We start from the raw sequence: 23761 nt of genomic DNA, 5'->3' as shown, positions 1-23761 counted from the left end.
CTCAGACTTTTTAAAAAATATGTTTATGTTTAGAAATGGGGGTGGGGGGAGGGGGTGCAGTGCTCTGCAGTGTTGTCTCACACCTCTGGGGCCAGGACTTGAATCTCCACCCCAGTCCTACATGTGTGGAGTTTGCATTTTCTCCCCATGTCGTCATGGGGTTTCCTCTGGATACTCTGGTGTCCTGCCCCCCCCCACCCCCCGCACAGCCCATGCTGAGGTTTATTGGAGTTACCAAAATGCCTGTAGTAATACACGAGTGAGTGAACACCGTGTAATTGTGCCCTGTGATGGGTTGGCAGCCCATCCAGGATTGTTCCCTGCCTTGTGCCCATAGCTTCCAGGAGAGGCTCCAGACCCCCTGTGATCTTGCATAGGACAAACGGGTATAGAAGAGGGATGGATGGATGGATGTGCACTCCCACCAGGAGGCAGTGTAGGAAACTTCTGGTGAATGCGAATCTGTCAGTGCTATGAATGCTATGCCCAATGTCTCTATTGCTATGATGGGGAGCAGCCAGGACTTCCTGCACAGAAAGGGAGGGAGGTGCAGCCTTTCGGTCCCTGAACGAATGAAGCAAGAGTCGTGTCCACATGCTTGGAACAAAGCTGAAGCTGTTTAGGATGGGTGTCGGCCTTTGGCGCTGATGCATGTTGTCTCTGCTCCTGCTTCTGATTTTCGTGGGCAGAATATCAAGGCTGAGCTGTGGCCGGGAGGCCATGCGGGAGATCATGCACAGCACAACTGGATGTGGAAAATGGATGGATGGCTTTATGAATGAAGAGAAATAAGCAGAGAGAGGAGTAATTAAGTTTGCATATTGCATACAAAATTGATTTCATATAATTTCCATAGAAAGAAGTGGGCAGATACTTTTACAGGACGGGATACAAGCATAAACACACTAATATGCAGTATTCATTAATGTTCTGTTTTAACTATGAAGGAACAGAAACAGGAAAACCACAGAGAAATCATTAGCGCTTTATCTGGGCCTTTAATAACCCTGCTTTTCCGCCACATTTATGTCAAAAACTATATAAATCAGTTATGCATCCCCAGTGTGTCTCGGCATGAACAGAGAAGGCGGGGAGACCAGTGCTCTCTCACATTCCTCCCTAAATTGACAGAGAGCATGTGATTAACATTGTTAATTTAACATACCCCATCAGCAGTGAGCGAAACAGCCGCACGCAGCAAAGACTCCCAGCAGCAGGAACTCCTCAAAGGTCAGGTTAGTAAGCTGGTAATGTTCAGTAATGTTGCTTGTCTGTGCCATTATACATATGATATTATTTTGGATATCGTGTATGTCTGTCTGTGAAGTATGTTTATCAGTATAGTGTTTCATACTGCACTTAGAACCTGTCTCATATGTTATTTTTGTAGAGCTTCAACATGGTTAAAATTAGTTACATTTATTTAATTACTATACTGATTTGTTGTAATGATAAACTACAGATACCTAGGCTGTGCCACTTTCATAGTGTTAAAATACCAAAATGCTTAGTAAAGCACATCAAGACATAGAGTGTCTTGAAGTATTCTTTTATATGAATACTTTTACCATTGATTAACAGCAATAGTAACTTGTTCTGAATGATACAGTCCTGTTATTTGCAGAGTAAATACTGATAAAATCACATATCTGATCATTATGAAGACAATCCTGTGTTAATGAAGAAGCTTTGGTGTGAATGGAAGCTTCCTGAAGCTTATTTTTGTGTGGAAACATTAGAAAAACGACGGAGGACCCAGGCTTTTACCTTTATGGTTTCCTCACCAGGACAGAATAGACACAGTAGAATTAGATAAACTTGTAATAGATATGGTAAAACATGCATATATTTGCTTGGACAAAGATATCTCTGTTCTGTTATGAAGTATCATGAAGTCTGTATCATTGAACACCATGCCGAGGAACGGCCATGTGATCATAAAGGCTCTCTCTCTAGTTTAGCTGAGGCTTTTTAAAAATATGCCTTTAAGCCAAGTTCAATGGACTATAAACATCTACAAACCAAGAGCGGTTGTAGCAACTAACATGACTGAACTGCTGATTGCAGAGCAGTTCCTCTCACAAAACCCATTCAGGCAGCGGTGGGGCCTCGAACGAAAGTAAATTAATTAATGACTAACAGACCATAATGATTTGTTGAGCGCTAACAACCCATGACATAACTTCCACACAGGACTGGAGAACTGGCAGAAAAATCTGTGGGCAGGTTATTATTATGGAAACGTTAGTTAAATGTGCAGTTGGATGAAGTTGCAGTAATGTGTATATTGTGCAGAAAAGCCTCTCTAATAAGTACAAAGGAAACTGAATAGATGGAGAGAAACTATACAGTGAGACATTCAGAAAAACAAATCTTATATGATTCAGAGAGAGAAATCCATCATGGTTCAACAAAATATGTATTGAAGTTTGAAAGTATACATCCTAGTGGAGGAGTCAACTGCAGCACTATTGAGCTTAAAGTGAAATGCTTCATTAAAAATAAAAGCCAGCTGTAAAATACATCATCATATCTATTGTGAAGTGTGTTGGCTGAACCATGGATGTTTGCATCTGTGGTAATATGTCACCCATAGACACAGGTTAATCACAGTGTGGGGTCTGGATAACAGGCAGCAACTACAGATGTATGTATGTATGTATGTATGGATGGATGGATGGATGGATGGATGGCAGGGTTGCCAACTCTCATGGATCTGACATGATACTCACACTTTCAGACTCTAATGCTCATGCAAGAAATATTATGGAAAATATATATTATTACATTACAAAACCTAAAATTAGCTACATCAAAGGTATTGGGGCAGTTTATTTACTATTTACAAGGTAATAAAACTGTTACATACATTTAAATGAGTGTGCAAACTTGTGTCGAATTGGAAATCTTACTCCAGTCAGCTGGACTCCAGTCAACTCTGGGATGGATGGATGGATGGATGGATGGATGGATGGATGGATGAATGGACTAGGAGTTTTGTCAATCTTTGACCAGGACTTGGTGTTGTGTATTGTTACATTGCTAAGAGACCCTTTACAAAAGTCAAATTGATAGTTTTATTGGAGTAGCTTGGATAATGACATCACACCCCATCTCCGAAACAGCAGGCCCTCTTTTACCTCTAAGTGTTCCACAGCTGTAGAGCAGGGCCCCTGCCCAAGAGCCAGAGCTGAAGTGAAGACGGCACCATATCCATCACTGCCATGAACAAGAAACTGGACCTATCCAAGCTGACAGATGAGGAGGCCAAGCATGTGTGGAAGGTTCTACAGCGTGATATGGAACTGAGGAAAACAGAGGAGAACAGACTGGGGTGAGTACTCCCTTTATTTAGCTGATGGACAAACTGGCTTAGATGTGCAACAACACCTGCAAATTACTAGCTGTTGATTGTTCCCAGGATGGAAAATCCGCAATTATTTGAAGTGCTTATAAATTCACATCCTTCATGTGGACAGGCTCGGATGGTCAGCTATTGGAATCCCTACACCATAAACTAGAACTCCTGCAAAGCTCACAGCTCTTTATTCCACTGGAAAGTTGCAACACTTTCCTAACAAGTATGTCATTTTGCAATCCATACAACACAATGCTATGAATGTTCCGACATTGTCGATGTTTAATTGTTCATATTACTCTTATCTGTGAGGGTTGCGGAGGGCTGAAAGGCTGGTTTGCTGCTCTTTGGGCTCTGTGGAGCAGACTGACATGCTGTGTGACTGTGCAGCAGAAAGGCTGCCATTGTGAGTCAGATGTACACTGTGTACTCAGGACCCAGTCACAAGGCAGGCTTCCATAGCGCTAAAGCCTTGGCAAAGTTGGACTGCTCACAGATTCCGAGCACCATTAGCAACAGCCCTGCAAAGAGAACTGGGAGATGCCAAAAGCATGAACCACAAATGGCAAACCTCAGGGCAGAAGCACATATAAACACCTAACAATGGCCAGACACTTAAGAACTCATAATATTGCTATAAGCAACAACAAATACAAACTGTAAATTTTCCATATAAATTTTTTCATAATTCGTTCTTTTCTGAAGCCAACTAATCATTAACGATCTGGCCATGTCAACAAACAAGGTTTTATTATGCTCTGTGGCTCACACCAGAAAATTCCATGGCTGCTTAGGGCAGTAAAGCACGACTCAGCTTTTGAGTGTTTCCTTGGAAGGAGTGAAACAGATACAAGATACTTTATTCATCACATACCTGGCTATACAAGTACAACATGTAGTGAAATGTACCCCGAACGACCCTTAAACTGTGCACATCAAATCAAAAATAGAATTAAGAATAAGTCAAGTTAAAAATCTTACAATAAACTAAAAAGTTACAATAACTAAAAATGTATACATAAGAGGAATACAGAAGTACTAATACAGGAAATTATCTTAAGGTTAAAAAACTGTACATGTGCATATGATGACAGCTTTGTATTTAAAGTGCAGGAGACATAAGTATAAATATAAATGAATATAAATATAAGCAGCAAGGGTGGATGGAAATGTAGCTGCAGATTGTTAAAAACAGCAGGTTGGTGACAGTTGGGTTTACGTGGGTTGTGTATATTAAGGGTGTAGTGGTGGCATGTCCTGATTAAGGAGTCTTACGGCGTGAGGATAGAAGCTTCTCCTGAGTCTCTCTGTTTTTTCCATAAAACTCCTAAAGCGCCTGCCTGATTTCAGCTGTTCAAACTGACAGTTACTGTGATGAGACGAGTCTCTGATGGTCCCGGTTGCTCTGCTCCAGCATCTCCTGGTATAAATGTCCCACAGAGACGGTAGAGAAGATCTGCAGCGCTCTGCTGCCCGAATCACTGTCTGTAGTCCCTTAATGTCCTGCATACAGCCGTTTCCGTACCAGGATGTGATGTTCTGGCTCAGGACATTTTCCACAGCGCCGGAGTCAAAAGTCCTAAGAATTGCTGAAGAAACCCGAAACTACTTCAGCTGTCTAGGGCTTCTCAGGCTGGTATTTTTGTGGAAGATCATGAGAAAACTACATTGTCATGCTCTGAATGACATGGGTTCTCCTATCAACCTAGAAGAACTCATTAGTTAATATTTGTTTTGTCCCATATAAACACACTTGTGTGTTATCTGGTCTGGATCATTTTTCTTATACAGACAGAGTCTATTGCTGAATGTTGGAATTAAGGAGGCATTTGAGACTGTGGTTACTGAGCATGACGTGCGGTTACTGTATATACACTGGTAACCATTGCCATAAAAAAGGAAACTGGATGCCATTGGTCATCCAGTCACTAGTAACAAAGTAAGACCAAGAAAGTCTTTCTGATAACCAACTGGGCAGATGAAATAAAATTAAATGAAATGATTCTTTATTGATCCCTGTGGGGAAATTCTCTGTTTGCCTACCCCATCTTGCTCTCCATGACACACACATACACAACACAGTTGTGTTTCCTGAGGTCCTAGAGTGAGAGGCTCAGTCTGGGACTTGCTCTGCCTGTATAGAGATCATTCTCGGTGATTCTGTGTGCGAGCATCATTTCACAAAGGATTTAATTTTTCATTAATCGACGGACCTACGAGTCACGAGTTACGATACCTGGATACCAGTTTAATTTTGGTTGCTTAGTGGCTGTGATTAACCCAGTTATTGTATAAAATATACAAATTTCCAGTGCTCTCCTCTTTAATTAAGACATACTGTACATTTACTTGTTTTCATTTAACTTGTTTTATATAACTGAGGCCCAAATCACCGGTGGACAGTGATTATAAGGGAAGCTGTAACCAGGCTATGGAAGGGATATTGTCAGCAAAAACCCAGGAAAGCCTTCTGGGGGTCATTTATACAGTCACAAGGTTTTATTTTGGATGCACAGTGCATTTGTATTCCATGCCAGAGCAAACCAGGGACACAAATACAGGAGAGCTTAAGTCCATGACCCAGTCAGGGAATCTTCTACATCAACAAGCAGCCGAAATGTAAGCCTGAAGCTTGCTTATTGGATTAAGGAGTCGTGCTGCCGTTCTGTGATTTTTGGCGAAGGCTCCCGCCATTGCAGATGGACTGGCAATCCGTTCGTTTCCTCAGGATCTTCTCCTCTGTCTGCATGTGGAGGAAAGACATCCGAAAGTAATTTGACTATTATGCCATAGATGGTCCACCATTCCTAATGCTGACCCCTTGATTTACTACACTATAGTCCACAATTGCTTCAGTGAAAACATCCAGGTCTTAAATGCAACCAATCCTATGTTGTTATATAAGTCCGTGAATGAAAAGTGAAAAGTCCAATTTTTAACTATATGGAGCAGGCCTCTTGGCTTGACTGTGTATTTCTCAATTTGATTCCATCCATAAAACCAAATGCTATATTTATTGCAGCTTGCTTTAGGAAATGCAATAATTCTTTTTAAATGAAAGTTGCGGGAATATGAACAGTTTAGTACTTTATGCTATAGAAGTGTAAGCCGCCTCCTACTCCTGTATCGGCTATGACAGGGATCTGAAGACCAAGATCGAAAAGGAAGACTCCAAGCGGGAGCTTCTGGCCAGCCAGCCCAGCTTGACCGCATCCTACTGCATTCACTGCCTGCAACCCTTCAAGTTCCTTGTGAACAGTCGCCGGCAATGTGCAGACTGCAAGCTCTACATGTGCAAAAGCTGCAGCCACTACATCAAGAAGGAGAGGAGCTGGGTTTGCGATCCCTGCTGCATGTCCAGGTCAGGCCCCCGAGCCTTCACCCAGCACCAGGTCAACCTGTCGCACTCATGACAGTAGAAGATCATTCATAAGATACACAAACCTAAAGGATATGGCTTCGGGGGTATTTTAATAAAACCAACATACACATCCAGAAACAGGGATCCAACCGGGGATGTGTGAGGCACCATGTCACCCAAGTACCCAAGTACAAGAGTAAGAAACAATTTCCATTTCATCCATTGAATATCCATAATCACTTATCTGGTCTTGGGTGTCAATGGAAGCACTGGGTGAGGGACACTCTAGATGGGATGCGAGTTCATGGCAGGGTCATATGGGAAATGATATACTAAAGGCAACTTAAAGATACCGTTTCACCTTATTGCATGCTTCTGGACAGCAAAAGGATACCGGAGGAAATCAGCATGAACACAGGGAGAACATGCAAATTCGAACCTACATCCCCAAAGGTATAAAACAGTATTATTGAGCCTCTGTGACACCTTCAATTCAATTCAATTCAATTTATATAACGCTTTTAACAGCCATTGTCACAAAGCACTTTACATTTAACCGGCCAGAACCCCACCAAGCAAGCCTGAGGCGACAGTGGCAAGGAGAAACTCCCTCTAGCAGGAAGAAACCTTGAGAGGAACCTGGACTCGGAAAGGGACCCCATCCTCCTCTGGGGGACTGGGGAGCATGAAACTGCATTTATACTGAGATTCATTAGAGTTCATATAGTTATGAAGTCCAAGTTGGTTCCATGTTGTTCTCTCCAGGAGTCCAGGTGCGGGTCCACACAGTGTAGAGTCGACACCTTAAGTTAGTTCAATTAGAATTTGAAAGCAGCTTGTGCTGCCGTGGGAGGCCAGCACATACAGTCATGTCATACTTCTCCGTCTTAGCCTTTCGAAGAGATATGCAGCAGCTTTGCTATCCCCGAGAGATTCCAGTTCCCGTAAGCATGGCTTCATTAGACCATCCAAAAACCTCTCTGAAGAGCCCGCTAGCCCCCAACTGTTGACAGCCAATGCGAGCCAAGATGGCCATGCACTGTTAGGCTTGCCAGCAAAATGCATTTTTAGAGTGAAGGGAACAGCAGGAGCTGCCCTGAAGGCAGGCAGAAGCCTACAGCCTGTTACCTTCGCAGTTACCGACAATCCTGCTTTTGAAAAACTACATATGTACCGTAAACATAGATCTGGAACATTGTTATAGCAACTTTGCCTCAAAACCCACCACGAATGACAGATTTTGTTGTGACAATTACCTTTGTAAATGTCTGCTTGATGTATAAACCCAACGTCTGAAATATTGTTGCTTTTCCACCCTGAGTTTCCATTATCAGTCACTCTATTTAGTCTATGGCACATTTGAGTCTATAGAACCGCAGCTAGAACATAAACACTGGCTTTTTTCCACAAGGACCATGGAGCACCATGTTATAAAACCTCATGGGTGGCAGTCATCTGCGTGCATTGCTCACCGTACTCTATATAATCCTTTTTTATGCACACATGCTTTTATTTAGGATTTGTTGCACACAAGAGCTCATTGGGAGATGCTTAGCTCTCAGTCTCAATGCTGGTCAGCTAGAGGACCTGGGTGCTGTGGTTCTCCTGCCATGACTCACATGGAACGTGTGACATGCTCATGAGCGCCATCCTCCTGCTCACACAGGGTATTGAAGACAGGCACGTTGGACTGGTTCCATAACAACATTCGTTCCCGATTCAAGCGATTCGGCAGTGCTAAGGTGATGCGGTCGCTCTCCAAGAGGCTGAATGGGGAGCAGGGCTTGCTGATGGACCTGAGAGGTGGGTGTCAAAGGACAGGATGAGCAAAGTCAGTTCCAGATGGTTCTAAGAATGGGACATGGGCGTCAGCAGCTGTACACCTGTGGAATTTAGACTTATTTGGCCAATGTTACTTTTTTGTACCTAGTTATTTCTGTAATAAATGTAAAACAAGGAGCAGCTGCATGTTTCTGGGGGAAAAAAACGAACCTGAGACTCCAGATTGTGATTCTCACACAATTGGTTATCAATTTATTTCTCTTATTTTGCATTACATACTGTCTTTAGGAAGATGGAAGAAATATGTAGAAATGTACATTATGCATCTGTTGAAATACTACTATTGCTAGCTGATATTTAATCTTTATTAATATTCAAAAGTTAACAGCATCAACACTAAAGACACAACTATGGAAATAATGGAGATGATTGCGCTGGATGATTTATAAGCAGTCTCACAGTTCCAGCCTGAAACATATTTAATTATGAATTAAGAACATGATATAGATTGAGCTTGTTTTCTGCAGAAAAAAAAAAAAAAAAAAAACCACACAATGTCATTCCACTAACAGGCACCAGCAAGAAGCTCAACAAGTTTCGCAGACAGGCAACTCACTGGTCTTGCACTAATGAACATTCACCTAATGAACAAGACACCTAAGAAAACAAGAATTTAATGTGACAGGAAGGTTGCAGGGATGCAAGAGGTTGCCTCTACTTAAGTACGCAATTAAAAGCACCACCAAGGTTGTAGGTGGGGGGGGGGGGGGGGGTTGTTAACCAAGGGGAACTCATCCCCCTAATGGTGGGTGTGTACATATCAGGGAGGGCGGCTGCACATCCAGGGAAAATCCTGCAGGCATCCCTAGAACGAAATGCTGTCAGTCCATGCTCCTCATCCAGACCACTGTATTACCACCTCCCCCTCCTACCTTGTGAAAGTTCTGAAGGTTTACACAAACCTTCAGTGTCTCACTGCCATTTAGCAAGAGTGAAACGAATATAAACCTAGTCTTTATAGCTTCACCACCCACTCTTTCAAATAATTGCCTGGCTACATTATAGGAGTCTCCAGCTGCACGTTGTGGGGGGGGGGCATCCATACATGCTACATGAGGGTCACGTGATTTAGGCTGTTTTGCTTTATTCTCCTGCAGTGCTCTACTTCTATACATCCATCCAGGAGGATGGAAGTGCCCTCTGTAGGCAGAAATGCTGACAAACTTTCACTGGGTCATAGTGCTACCAGGCATCCCACACTGGCTTTATTACTGCTGTTACCCATCAGGCACATCAAGGGAGGCCTCCAGCTTGCATTCATAGGTTTTACATATTTTTTTGACAGGTTGTGAGCAGAGGTAAAAAGCAAAGCAAGGGTACTCATGAGCCGGCATAATGAAATGAAAAGGGACAAGGCCCCTTTAAGAAGGGCAATCAGAACACATTTAATCGAAATTAAAAAGAAAACTCACTAGCAACACAACAATCACAAACCATACTCACCACAGGTCTGCCTGCAATGCTCCTCTAAGACTCTCAAGACTTTTCCAAACTCCGCTGCCTCTATAAACGCTTTAAGAAAGCAATTAGTCCAACCAGGACCAGCTGAACTTAATTATCAAGATTAGCTCTAGGTATGGGTCTAGAGATTAGCTGCCATGGAAATCTATCAAAATCCAGCCCTATACCATCACTGTCCATCCCAAATCATAGCAAATTTGGAATACAGATATTAACTGCCATTATGTTAAATAAATATATAACCGGCTGAGTCTAGAATTCCCAAACCAGTCACAGAAATACAAAATTGTTTATTTCAGGCATAAAATATTCTGGTTTGGTCTGTGTTAGAATGGCTGACCACCATTTTAATCTCAACAGGTCCCCGTGATGATGATACACACAGCACGGCTGACATTCGCCGTGAGTACAAAGACAGAGAGAAAGAGAGAGAGAGCGAGAGAGAGAAAGAGAGGGGGGTAGAGGGAGGTTGGGGATGTGGGAAAAAACGAAGGAGCCTGTGTGTACATTAAGTATACATTTATTTATGAGATGCTTTTATCCAAAGCAAGGTAAGGAGAGAGCAGTACCTGGTAATGTCACTGGAGCGGCTGGGGTTCAGAGCCTTACTTAACAGCCTAATGGTGACATCAGCCACCAAGTTAGAACAGTGACCATCTAATCAAAGTGGGTCCTAACCCACAGAGCCTATACCCAGGGCCATATAAATCCTCTGTGATCAGGGATGTGTGAATACTCTGTGGTTAGGGCTATGTGAATCCTTTGTGATCGGGGCCATATCAGTCCTCAGTGGTCAGGGCCATATGAATCCTCTGTGATCAGGGCCATGTGAGTCCTCAGTGGTCAGGGCCTTATGAATCCTTTGTGATCAGGGCCATGTGAGTCTTCAGTGGTCAGGGCCATATGAATCCTTTGTGATCAGGGCCATGTGATTCCTCAGTGGTCAGAGCCATATGAATCCTTTGTGATCTGGGCCATGTGAGTCCTCAGTGGTCAGGGCCATATGAATCCATTGTGATCTGGGCCATGTGAGTCCTCAGTGGTCAGGGCAATATGAATCCTCTGTGATCAGGGCCATGTGAGTCCTCAGTGGTCAGAGCCATATGAATCCTTTGTGATTAGGGCCATGTGAGTCTTCAGTGGTCAGGGCCATATGAATCCTTTGTGATCAGGGCCATGTGAGTCCTCAGTGGTCAGGGCCATACAAATCCTTTGTGATCAGGGCCATGTGAGTCCTCAGTGGTCAGGGCCATATGAATCCTCTGTGATCAGGGCCATGTGAGTCCTCAGTGGTCAGAGCCATATGAATCCTTTGTGATTAGGGCCATGTGAGTCTTCAGTGGTCAGGGCTATATGAATCCTCTGTGATCAGGGCCATGTGAGTCCTCAGTGGTCAGGGCCATATGAATCCTTTGTAATCTGGGCCATGTGAGTCCTCAGTGGTCAGGGCCTTATGAATCCTTTCTAATCAGGGCCATGTGAGTCCTCAGTGTTCAAGGCCATGTGAATACTTTGTAATCAGGGCTGTGTGAAGCTTTTATAACCAGGTATAAAGTTGACTCTCTCATTTATATAGTCTCTGTAGTGTTTCTTTCATACAAACCATCTCTCTGTATCCCCAGACAACTATGATGGTCATGAAGAGGATGAAGCATTAGATGGTCAGCGTTACAGGATGGTAAGCAAAGGTCTACGTACACACACACACACACACACACACACACACACACACACACACACATTCAGGGAGTTTGGCAAAACTCATGACAAACTCCTGCTGACTAACCTCACAAACCTGGAAACTAGACATCTGCTAGCAACGACCAGGAAGCCAAAGACTAAACACCAGGTTTCCAAGACCACGAACCTGTAAACAAGATAAAAACCAAACGAAATCAAACAGATTAAAACCATCCTGACAAAAGAAAAAAGGCCCAACTTACAGGTCGCATGGACCTTGTTTAATCTCACCATTATGAAGGCAGTACTGGTATAAGAATCCCAGTCTACTGTCCAATAAAGCAGGGCTTTGGATCCTCAAATGTAAACAGACTAGAGCCAGAGACCCCCCACCATCACTGGGTGATCACATTAGTGACTAAGGATGGGGGGGGGGGGGGGGTTTCGGGGCTCCCTGTTATTTCTGTTGCATTTTTTTTTCATAATTTTTTGTAAACAAGGTGTATTTCGTAGGATTTTTCCAATGTGACGTGATGTTATTTTTCACAACCATAATCGCCAGTGTCTGTCTGCAGCCTCCGGTGGTTTGGAGCTGTGGACACCCCATAATATCCAGTGGTCATATCTCAGTAATCTCCATTGTCTCCAGGAATTCCATCGTCTAAAAATAGCTTAATCTCTATCATTTTCGGTGAGACCATGTCTATAAACTTTCTCTGTCGTGACTCTTCCTTCTCTCTCAATGTTTTCAGATGCGGAAAACCAAGCGTCTCCTCTCCGTCCACCCACTGGATTTTGATATGGAGCAGGATTGCTCCAGCCACTCCCGCCGACAGTCTGTCCAGGTATCCGGTCATTCCTCCCTCTTCGCATTCTCATGGCTGCTGCTAATGATGGCTGGTTCTGATCATAAGTATCATGCTGTAAAGACCACAATACTTTCACGGGGGCTTGTCTTCATTCAGAGATGATCTGATCCAGACCTCAGGTACGTTGCGTAATGTTGACAGCTTGCGCTGATGTTTCATGGCGAGTCACAGGTACTGGAGGAACAATACAGGCCAAGGAATGATCCTGAGTTTAACACAGAGGTACAGCTCCACTACAGCCGCAGGAAGAGCCTGGACAAACTGTCTCGTTATGGTGAGCACAGAGAATTCACTTTTGCACCAACAAACGCCCGTGCAATTCATAAAACTCCTCATGTGGTCTGTGTATTGCTGTTTTGTATAATGCTGTTTTGACCACTGACAAAAGGAAATTAATGAAGAATGGATTTTAGGTACACTACGAAATGTCCAGAATACGTCAGAGCAAATTTATGTGCAGGCAGATTTTAAACATCCGCTAACTTAAGATCATTATACAACAAAGAGTACAGACTCCAGATGTGCAGCTCTGCTTGGGACTATGAATAGCGCTGTGGTCTTTAGCGCATGACCCAGTCCTGGTCTGCTGACACAGTGAGAGCAGTACAATAACTGAAGCCATCTTTGAGCGGGGAGAGGAGAACAGAAGTACAACAGTTCAACTTCACATGTGACCTGGAAGAAGGATATTATTCATCATGTAGGATATGGGCTGAAGAACCAAATGAAAGACTGCTGTTCGAAATATGTTACACAATACCTTCATAAAGCATCGACTGGGCCAAACACAATACCTCCAATAGACTGATTTTGATTTTTAAATTAGCTATTTTCCTGGCAATGTTTTCATTTTATTCCATCGGCTGTTATGTCATTATTGCATTGCTTGTAAATGAGTGGGATTATAATTTGTTGCATATGGCATAATACAAGGCTGGCCAATCTTATCTGCAAAGGAACAGTGTGTATGCAGGTTTTTGGGATAACCTTAAGGTCAGCTGTTCGAACCCAGAGAACTCTTCAGCCAATCAGTCCTCTAATTTGTAATCTACTTAGTGAGTTGCAGTAAAAACCTACACACACAGCGGCCCTTTCAGGAAAAGACTGGCCACTCCTGGCACGATATGTTTTGCATATTATTTAAAGTCTGTGCAGTAATCAGACCAGTTAGTAGTTAGAAAGTGCTGAAATCTTCAGACGCTGAATAATCCAGTGTTGAAACTGATCGATATTACTTGGCTGATTGTCTTTGTCACTTTTATTTTGTACTAAAATCAGGTATTAGGTGTAACATGTTGCATATATCCACCTGTTCCAGATGAGGGCCATTTCCCAGACCATCGGATAATGCGTACCCGCTCGCTATCCAAGATTGGGACATTCCAGCGCTACCCTCACTGCGAGCCGGACACCTCAGAAGAAGAGGGAAGCGAGCGCTTCCCCATGTTCCAGCTGCCCCCACGGCGACGTAGCCGCGCCTCATCCCAGGAGAATGTGCACCAGAGTGTTCCGCCGGTGCGTGCATATATTTGAGTATGCAGAGGCCCGGGGTGTGTCATACCTGTAATGTATCCAGACTGTCAGCCAATCAAAAGGCTTCAAAGTCATCCCAAAAGTCCTGTTCTTTGCGTGTGTTAAGTCTGAGAATGTCCCTCTCATAAGCCATAATCCCTGCCCTATTGCTGGCTACTTTGTAGATGACTGAGCTGTCCAAGCGCATGGAAGCCATTGAAAGCCTCTTGAGTCGTCTGGAGCAGAAGATGATCGAACCTCCTCAGCAGGTGGGAGAGCATTCAGGGAGATTAGACACTGTCTTTCTCTGTCTCAGCAGGCCCACCTCTCATGCTGTGTGGTGACTGTGTACTTTGGCTCTCTGTGAGCTACCCTGTCACTGGACTGACCTGCTTTCTCCCCAGCTGGACTCTCACCCTGCAGTGGACCTAGAAGAAGTGAAGCTGAGCAGGAAGTTACAGGAGCTGACTGGAAATATCAGCGACAAGGGCCTTTCCTCAGAGGAAGATGAGCCCAAAGTGACCCCAACCCACAAGGAGACCCAGAGGAAAGACAGGGTGCGGGGAGAGCCAGCCCTGGTGAGCCCCATGGCCATGGAGAGGGTAATGAGCTCCTCAAGTGATGAGCAGCAATCAGACGCTCAAAAGGTGAGAACAAACATGCCATCGGTCACAGTAGTACAAGCGCAGCAAACTCACGAGGCATAGCGAGTCTATGCAGATTAAGACACGCACAAACCAACTCATTAACTGCAGGAATACTGTACAAACTGCCTACAACATCCTGACAGACTCAGCACCTTAAACTAACACCATGCACTGATTCCACACACTCATGTTGATGGTATTAATACAGTATATCTTCATATTTAAATAAAATACTATACAATAAAAATCCCAGTTTGCCAATATGGGGAAAACTATATCCCATCCTTCTCCAAACTCTGGACTAAAAGAACCCTTTGGTCTCTTGTGAAACCCAGTCGCCCGAAGTGTTAACCTAGGATATACGTGATTCTGAGACTAAGCTGATGTAAATAATTAATTCCTAATTGTTCATGAGATACGTGATTTTACTTTAGATTTTTGATATTGCTTTTGTACTCTTTTTGAGAGTTTGCTGTACATAAACTTTGAACTGCATAGAGTAATACAAGGATGTACACATGTTGGTAATTATTTTTAAATCAATACCGGTCACTTAGTGTAATAACAACGGTCCCACACATACTACTTGCTAACGTGCAGTGGAGGGGTGCTGTGGGCAGTTAGTCTTGAATGCTTGGAGGTTCTTCTGCTTATCTTTGCCTCAGCTTTTTCAGTCAACGTGTATCACATTCATTCCCCTTTATGTTTCTAAACCTTCACTTGTTTCCACTTTGGACCTATCATGTTAGAAAGGACGTCACTCAAAATGAACTAAAATAAATCCACAAGATGATGACATATATCCTGGCTGTATGGTTGCTCTAACCGCTTTTCTGATAGGAGGAGAAGATGCAGACGTCAGGGTCGTAACCGCTACTTAGTTGTAGCCAACGGAGCGTAGGGCCAGCGCCGGCTGCTCTAACCACTACGTTACACTACCCCAAGATTAGCAGCCTGGTGGTCTAACAGCTCCTCCGCACTAACCAACAGTCCAAATGCTACCAAACAGTTAGTCACAATCACCGGATCCAGAGCCAAGTGTCCTACTCTATTCCATATTTACTAACAGCCCTGGTAACATTTTACGTAAGGTCATGTTTTTATTACTTTAACACATTTATGACACATTATAGAGCATTCATTAAGCATTATAAACATGGCTGTAAATATTTATAAAAAGACATAACATTATAGCTATGTTTATAATGCATTATGACTGCTTTATGAAGCTCTCGTCTATAATGTGCTATAGATACCTTCATAATGCAGTACAAAGCATCCTTAATGCTTATATCAACCATTATAATGCATTATAAAGGTGTCTATAGTACATTATAGATGAGAGCTTCATAAAGTATTCATAATGCATATAATATTATGTGTTATGGCTTTCGATAAATATTTACAGCCATGTTTGTAATGCTCTATAAATGCATCATTATTTGTTATAAATGTTTTTATAAATTACTGAACTTAAGAAAAGTGTTACCTCAGTGCTCAAGTCTACCCTCCTAAACTCGCGGCCGTAAGGACCGAGGTCATGCATTGTCATCGCTGCTGCACTGTAACTCATAGACGCTCACCTTTCCTAACTAACACAGCGCTCCGGCTGACTAACTTGTGTTCCCATTCGGTGGCCTTCAGGTCCACTGACTCCTCTTCCCTTTACATGGCTTTCAGAGATCCAGTGCGGCAGCCCTCTGTGACATCACTACTGTGGTCCTAAGAACCATAAATGCCACTGAGAGAGCGCTGACTGAATTGGCTCCGTCAAAGCCTAATGACACATACCGCTTAATGGGGACAGATGTAAGGCAAGCTGATGAGGCTTACAGAACACTTGAGGAAAATGTAAGCTTAACTGTACCCATCTCTGTCAAGGCGGCATTGCAAGGGCTAAAACATGCCGAGCATACCTCTAACATGTTAAGTTGTGTGTCAGAGACCTACAGTAAACTTCCTGACGTGATAATATCCTACCAAGAGTGTTAGCTTTGAGTGCCGTATCCTTCCTGCCATCCGCTCTCCTGCAGGTCTACCTGACAGCAGGCAAATCCTACGACCTGGAGAGGAAGCTGAAGTCCCTGGAGCAGAGTGCGAAGAGCCGCTACTGCGGGTACACCGACTCCGAGCTGTCTGAGCTGGAGGACAAAGTGGCTCTGGCTGCCGCCAGAGTGCAGACCACTGAGAGCGAGGTAGCTCCGCAGAGCTCGGGGACCCCTCCGGGGCCTACAGAGTGGGGTCACGCCGGCGTGGCTCCAGCTCCCCTCCGGGCGGCACTAATGCCTCACGTGTGTCTCCACAGGTCTCTGACATAGAGAACAGGATAGCTGCCCTTAGTATGGCGGAGGTGTCAGAGAAGTCAAGGAAGAAGGTGAATGGAAAACATTGTTCACAGGCCACAAAATACCCAGATTTGATAAGATGTTTAATACCATGCATAGCCATATTTGATTATATATTATTGGCTATAGCACTTGTCTATTATTGTCTATAGCCTCACACCTCTGGGACCTGGGTTCGAGTCTCCGCCTGGGTTACATGTGTGTGGAGTTTGCATGTTCTCCCCATGTCGTCGTGGGGTTTCCTCCGGGTACTCCAGTTTCCCCCCACAGTCCAAAAACATGCTGAGGCTAATTGGAGTTGCTAAATTGCCCGTACGTGTGCATGCGTGAGTGAATGCTGTGTGAGTGTGCCCTGCGATGGGCTGGTCCCCCATCCTGGGTTGTTACCTGCCTCGTGCCCATTGCTTCCGGGATAGGCTCCAGACCCCCCGCGATCCAGTAGGATAGGCGGTTTGGAAAATGGATGATGGAGGGCAGGGGGAGACAACCCAGATTCTGGAGTGGTGGTATCTAGCAGGTTTTCTAATCGGTCTCTGATGAACCTCACCTGATCTCAGGCAGATAGTAACTCATCAGGTAGGATAGAAAAGCTGCTGGATACCGGCACTCCAGGACCAGGGTCACTTACCCCTGGCTAAGGATCATTGATATGCCAGAAGGAGGTTCTAGAACTAGACTTTGGTGGCAAGCCAGTAGAGTATAATCAGGTGGACGTGATGTGTGTATATGTAGGAGGACGAGCATCCCTGAAGACCAACCAAGCTGCTATAGGATAGATCAGGTTGCCCATGTAGGAATGGGGAGCACCATTCACCCCTGAATCTCTCTTCCCTTCCAGGTATCCGGCGCACAGAGGCGAATGGTCCTTAATGACGCTCCAGCGAGTAAGATCTGAGCCCACTTTCCTGCGCATTCCTAAATGTTGTAGCTCCTTTAACATCATCACACGACACTGAGAAATGAGATCAGATCTTATGAGAGCGATGAAAGCAGCCTAGAACTGCTGGGTTTCGATCAGCGATAAATCTCTCATCTACTCATCTGGCTCAAATGGAGAGCTTAAGCTCTCTGTCAGAAATCCAAGTAGCTGAATAGTTCAGCAGAAACGAAAAAAAAAGGACAAGCATGTGAATGCTCAGCGTTTGTGGATGAAAGCCCTTTGTATTTTTCCACAAAACTCCACAGCTAAGTTTTTAACTACATGCACTAAAACTAAATTGCATGATGTATGATTATTAAATGACACTGGTCGACAAAGATTTTGTCACTGAAGAACTAAAGGGAAGCTACCTTCTGCTGGACCTTTAAAAGGGGCCAAGTACAGCTGAAAATCATACACTTCTACGTTTTGGATGAGCCACTACCACCATGCATGTATACTGCAAATATATAAAAATTTCAATTCAGCACAAAAAATACTGTAAGATTCACCTGTTTCAATTTGTTTGAGAAAAAAAAGTAAAACTTTCTTGATCAGTGTAATTAATTGTTAATTCCTCTCTTTTAATAATGACAAGTTTATATGACTTATTATAAAAACATTGTTATATGATATTGTTCATTGTTATATGATTTGTGTCGCTTCTCCTGGTGAGCATTGTGGTGGCAACGTGACAAGCCGGTCAGACTGAATCTCTGCATCCAGTGCCACAGATTCCATCTTATTCTAATGGATTATCTAGACTTTTCCCAAATGAGTTGGAAGTTACAATCAAAGCAAATACTGGGTCTGCTTGCAGGTCCTCTCCACTGGTGCTTTGCACCGTTTCCACTGAAGTGCCTGTTAGGGTAGGGGATTGCAACCTTTTGATGTCTGTTAACTCACCCTTTTTTCCGAACTTAAACCAGTTCCATTTTTCAGACGTAAACAGAATGTGGAAACATGAGAGATCATTAAAATTTGAAAGCATGTAGTTTATCTTTGGAAAATAGCAAACACCTCTGCAGAACCCCACAATGTTCTTTCTGTGGCCTGGTGAATTACTGGCCATGGACTGGGGGCTGAATCCTCCTGTGTTATAGGACCTGCTATGAGGAGATCTGGAGAATAGGGTCATCAGCAGTAACAGATCAGCAATTCCATATTTCAGCAATCTAGGTTTAACTGTTGGGCAGAATCTCCTCTCTTTCAATGGGAACTTTAAGCCGTTTTCATATATTAACTCCAGACATTGTCCAGAGAATCAAGTCCGGACATTTTCCAGAGCTGCCGTTTCACATGTGGCCCACAACCGAAGATTTTCCATATAAGATGCGTTCACACCTACTAGAAATACTTAGACGAGGGGTGGCGCTTGAGTAGAGCATGACGCAAGAAGTATGCTGTAAAATCTGAGTGTTTCGTTTACAGCGCTACTACCAGAAGTTTCCGAATCTCGTCGTCTCTCCGGTTAGCCATGTATGTCGGGGGCATCTTCGTGTAAATGACCCTTCTCTTCACCCCCAAATATTGGCACTCTTCCTTTTTCGCGCCATTCACATGATAGAAATATCATCGACATTCGTTTGTGTTGAATTCTCCAGAATTCTCCTGCTCCAATCACACGTGGGGGTCAATCAGAAAGTACCTGGAACGTTAACGTCCGTTTAACGTCCGTTTAACGTCCGGTACGACTGATTCCGACATTTACATTCACACATGCAACCTCTCTGGGTAGGTTCTAGAAAGGTTCAGCTGGTGCACGTCTGAAAGGGACTTTAGTATGATTCCACACCAGGTTAAGGAGCTCCTCAAAGTGTCCCTCATACCACTTGTCAACATCCCTAGAGTTGGTCATCATTTCCCCACTTCTGCTGAACAGAGCCTGAGTATGATCCTGCCTCCCCAGCTGCTTATATTTAAACCTTCTGCTTTTCTAGCTTTCTGCTCTGTTGACTTGGTATCATGCTTCAGGCTGTGTTCCACATAGTGGAAGATTCAAATTCTTCCTTATTCAACAGCACATTTCTCTTTTCTAGGCTTTTATCTCTGCTAGTCCTGAGCAACAACCAAATCTCTGGCTCTAAAATAGTCCCATGACTGGACTCCTTATGTGAAACATTATTTTGACACCTACATGGAACATTCAAGCGTAATTTATGGTCATAGCTGATTTTGTAACGAGGTGTTTATTCCCCCCCGTTTCAGGGAAACTGACACACGGTTTTTGTGGAGTGAGATGTTTGAAAATAAGCTGAAAAAAATATCCCAATGTGGGATTGGCTACACTGGCTGCACACTGCAGTGTTCAGTTACCACTCTCTACATATATAAAATTGACTTTGTTTACTGATGATGACATGCTTAACCCCTACGCAGCCCTAATCTTAGCTATAAGTAACCAAACAAAATACAAGACTTATGGATATTTTTTTTTTATTCAGGTTATCCAGATAAGGAACTTTCAGGTTTTACCACACTTTGGGAACATTTTTGTTCCCAAATGTGACCCATGCAAACACATACACAGGCGTCTAACACACACACACACACACACACACACACAGCAGCCCAAGCTTGCTAGGCTAGATCTTAACCTTCCAAGGTTACAGAAGTTCACTCTTTTTTGGGGGGGGGGGGCATTTTTGTGTGCAACCTTGTGATTGGTCATCACCAAGAGCTCATGACCCTAGCTGAGGACAGGGATGCTGATTAAGCCGTAAATATCCAGCCCGGTCAGATGAGCTATTTACCACTTTATCACCACAGACCTACCCAGAGTCAATCAAACTACTGGTTCTGAACTGATTGACTGTCAGTCTCATATTATCACTTATTATCAAGACCTCAAGATACTTAAACTCCCCCCCCCCCCCCCCCCTCCACTCTTATTTAGAGGTCCCGATGTATATGCCCTGTCCAACTGTTCACACGCGGGCTTGTGGAACAGGTCAGATGAGGCCGGAAAAGACCACCATCTGCAAATAGCAGGGGTTTCACCTCCATGGGATGGCCTCCCGGCCACAGCTCAGCCTTGATATTCTGCCCACGAAAATCAGAAGCAGGAGCAGAGACAACATGCATCAGCGCCAAAGGCCGACACCCATCCTAAACTGCTTCAGCTTTGTTCCAAGCATGTGGACACGACTCTTGCTTCATTCGTTCAGGGACCGAAAGGCTGCACCTCCCTCCCTTTCTGTGCAGGAAGTCCTGGCTGCTCCCCATCATAGCAATAGAGACATTGGGCATAGCATTCATAGCACTGACAGATTCGCATTTACCAGAAGTTTCCTACACTGCCTCCTGGTGGGAGTGCACATCCATCCATCCATCCATTTTCTGCAACTGTTTGTCTTATTCAGGATCACAGGGGGTCTGAAGCCAATTCCAGAGGCTATAGGTGCAAGGCAGAGAACAACAGAGGATGCACTGGGCACACTCACGCACTCAAACAATCTTCACTCACTCATGTACTACTACAGGCATTTTGGGAACTCCAATTAACCTCAGTCTGTTTTTGACTGTGGAGGGGGACATAGAGCAGGCATGCAAATCCCACACACATGAAACCATGGCAGATACTCAAACCCAGGATAAGGGAGGTATGAGGCAACGGTGCTAAGCAATGCACCAGGCAGTGCATACCCACCCGGTTAAAGAGTTTCACAACATGTTTATTACCACCGCCCAGCACCACTTCCCCATTCCTGCTCAACACAGCCTGACCAAGGTCTTGCCCAGTCTAGAGGTGTAAAATGCTTTGCCAGAGTATCTTCGGAGCCATCCAGTAGTCTCCTGTTATGACCTCTCCAAAGTTCTCCAAATTCTGTGGCTGTCCTTATAGCAATCCATTTGGCCTGTCTGAGAAAAATAATAAGTGTCACTTTATTATTTATGCAAAATACTTTATCAGCTTCTACTGTATGCCTTGAGCATTAGGTTAATAAATGATGGTGGTGTCTGTACGACAAATATTTGAGCAACATTGCTGGGCTGAATTTCATATTTGTTGAAGACTGTGATTAAACACACTGACACAAACACACGCAAACGCGCACATTTTATATTAAGTAAAATGTAAATAAATGGGTTTTAGGGTAGAGATTTGATTGTTGTAGCAACCAGCTTTGAAGTATGAGCTCGGTATTAACCCTCGGATTTTTCTCTCAATTTTCCCTCTACCAGGAAGTGGCAATGGATCAGGATCCATTCGAAGACGGTCTTTCATTTAAAGAACCATCCCCTTCAAGTTTTCCACCGTCCCAGAATACACCTTTAAGATGTGCTTCCATCTCTGCGCTCAGTTCCTTTGCAATTCACTGACTCCTACTGATTAATAACATTTCTTGACTTTCTGACACGTTTCTTTATTTTAAATGTCCGGAAAGATGAAACAATCCTTTAGATCTGAGTGTTTGTTATTCTCACCCAGATGTAAAAACCATCTTCTTACACTTTGTCTTTAAACCCTCCCATGTAATGTCTGCGGGGGCCAGAATCTATGTTCTTTACCACTGTGCTCTTCTGTGTTATACAGTAACATATTAGTTGGTGCCTCATGAAATAAAATGTGAAGTTATCTATAATGAAAGTTATTTAAGAAGAAGATTATAACAAAATAATCATTGTAAATCTCAATGAGTGGGATTTCTCACATTATACACAAGTTGAAGTTATTCTGACTGATTTAAAGTGATTAATGATACAATCTTGATACAATGTTGGCAATTGTTGAAAATTCTCTGATACCTTCATATTTTCATCTCTTCAAGCAATATATGATTGTGACTTTTTTTGTTATTTTACAGTCTTTTTTCTCATGTAATTAGTGAGGACTGAAGTGTCTAGTAACCTTATTGTCTTTTTCTCTGTTAGTATTAAATGGTAACATCTGCATTTTAAAATACATTTCGGCAGATTTTATCCAAATTGCTTATTGTGCTATATTTTCCATCAGGATTTCGGAACCAAATCTGTTTAAATGTTGCTTTTATGCTGGACATGTTCAGACAGAAGCACTGAATGTAGGGTTGCTGACTTTTGCCTAACATTCCGGATCTTTTGTTCGCCCTCTTGCATATGGTGATTGGCATGGATGGATAAGGCATTGTATTTAATACTAAGCTAACCAGCAAGGTCCACATGCTCTGTGCTTGGAAGCCGCAGAGTAGCGTACAGCCTCTGGATGTCCTCCTCAATCATTGTTCTCCTCATTGCTCTGTCATAATTGAATGTCTCCGAAAAGACAAAGTGAACTGGCACGGAAAGTTCTTTACGAATAAAAATTATTCCAAAAAAATATGTTCTGACTTCCACTTTATATTCATAAGTATTAAGCTTAAATACTTTCATTTCATCGTGGAATTTTCGATATTCACACTGTAATGAGCACTGAAAATATTCAAAGGTAATATATTCATGTGTTATACCACCAAGGAATGTGATATAGCTGCTTGGCCCTCTAGTTCAGGATGGGCAATCTTATCCACAAAGGGCCGGTGTGTATGCAGGTGTTTGGCGTGACCTTTAGGTCAGCTGTTCGAACCCAGGTGTGAGGCCTCTTCAGCCAGTCAGGCATCTAATTAGTAATCTACTTAGGGAGTTGCAGTGAAAGCATGCATACCCAGCCGCCCTTTCTGGATAAGATTGGCCACCCCTGATCTAGTTTAACTGCATGACTTGAAAGTTTGCCCAAAACAGTCATTCAAATATTATTTAGCACATTTTTTAAAGAGGCTTGTCAGAAGCAGTAATTTATGGTTAGCTG

General features: G+C 43.4%; 1 protein-coding gene and 1 long non-coding RNA gene across 8 annotated transcripts; one reads left to right on the top strand and one right to left on the bottom strand.

The window, feature by feature from the left end:
* Window positions 1-473: 473 nt before the first annotated feature.
* LOC125709887 (melanophilin-like) lies at window positions 474-23300 on the top strand. 6 transcript variants are annotated; one of them, XM_048978859.1, is made up of 16 exons: window positions 474-1235; window positions 3148-3334; window positions 6498-6719; window positions 8386-8522; window positions 10383-10424; window positions 11645-11700; window positions 12455-12547; window positions 12743-12845; window positions 13890-14086; window positions 14269-14352; window positions 14488-14730; window positions 16411-16581; window positions 16764-16925; window positions 17036-17104; window positions 17914-17959; window positions 22180-23300. In XM_048978859.1, the coding sequence occupies exons 2-16, from the start codon at window positions 3225-3227 to the stop codon at window positions 22224-22226; spliced, it is 1782 nt and encodes a 593-aa protein (XP_048834816.1). In that variant the 5' UTR covers window positions 474-1235; window positions 3148-3224; the 3' UTR covers window positions 22227-23300. The 6 variants fall into 6 exon arrangements, with proteins under 6 accessions (XP_048834816.1, XP_048834819.1, XP_048834815.1 ...); XM_048978858.1 differs by having other exon boundaries at window positions 475-1235; window positions 3158-3334; XM_048978860.1 differs by having other exon boundaries at window positions 1164-1230; window positions 3158-3334.
* On the bottom strand, window positions 5742-10039 carry LOC125709894 (uncharacterized). 2 transcript variants are annotated; one of them, XR_007382860.1, is made up of 3 exons: window positions 10005-10039; window positions 8339-8515; window positions 5742-6101 (listed from the first exon to the last, which is right to left on the bottom strand). It is a non-coding gene; the product is annotated as an uncharacterized LOC125709894 (long non-coding RNA). The 2 variants fall into 2 exon arrangements; XR_007382859.1 differs by lacking the exon at window positions 5742-6101 and having other exon boundaries at window positions 8206-8515.
* Window positions 23301-23761: the final 461 nt, after the last annotated feature.

The sequence above is a fragment of the Brienomyrus brachyistius genome, chromosome 16 (assembly GCF_023856365.1).
Source record: "Brienomyrus brachyistius isolate T26 chromosome 16, BBRACH_0.4, whole genome shotgun sequence".
Lineage (NCBI taxonomy): Eukaryota > Metazoa > Chordata > Actinopteri > Osteoglossiformes > Mormyridae > Brienomyrus > Brienomyrus brachyistius.
Note: the sequence above shows the minus strand (reverse complement) of the source record. Positions and strands in the feature narration are given on the sequence as shown.

What these genes read in the sequence shown, in the direction of transcription:
- LOC125709887 (XM_048978859.1), top strand. Translation starts at nt 3,225, where the DNA reads ATGAACAAGAAACTGGACCTATCCAAGCTGACAGATGAGGAGGCCAAG. An exon ending in CCCGCCGACAGTCTGTCCAG is followed by an intron (nt 12,548 to 12,742) that starts GTATCCGGTCAT and finishes GGCGAGTCACAG; the next exon opens with GTACTGGAGGAACAATACAG. An exon ending in ACAGAACACTTGAGGAAAAT is followed by an intron (nt 16,582 to 16,763) that starts GTAAGCTTAACT and finishes GCTCTCCTGCAG; the next exon opens with GTCTACCTGACAGCAGGCAA.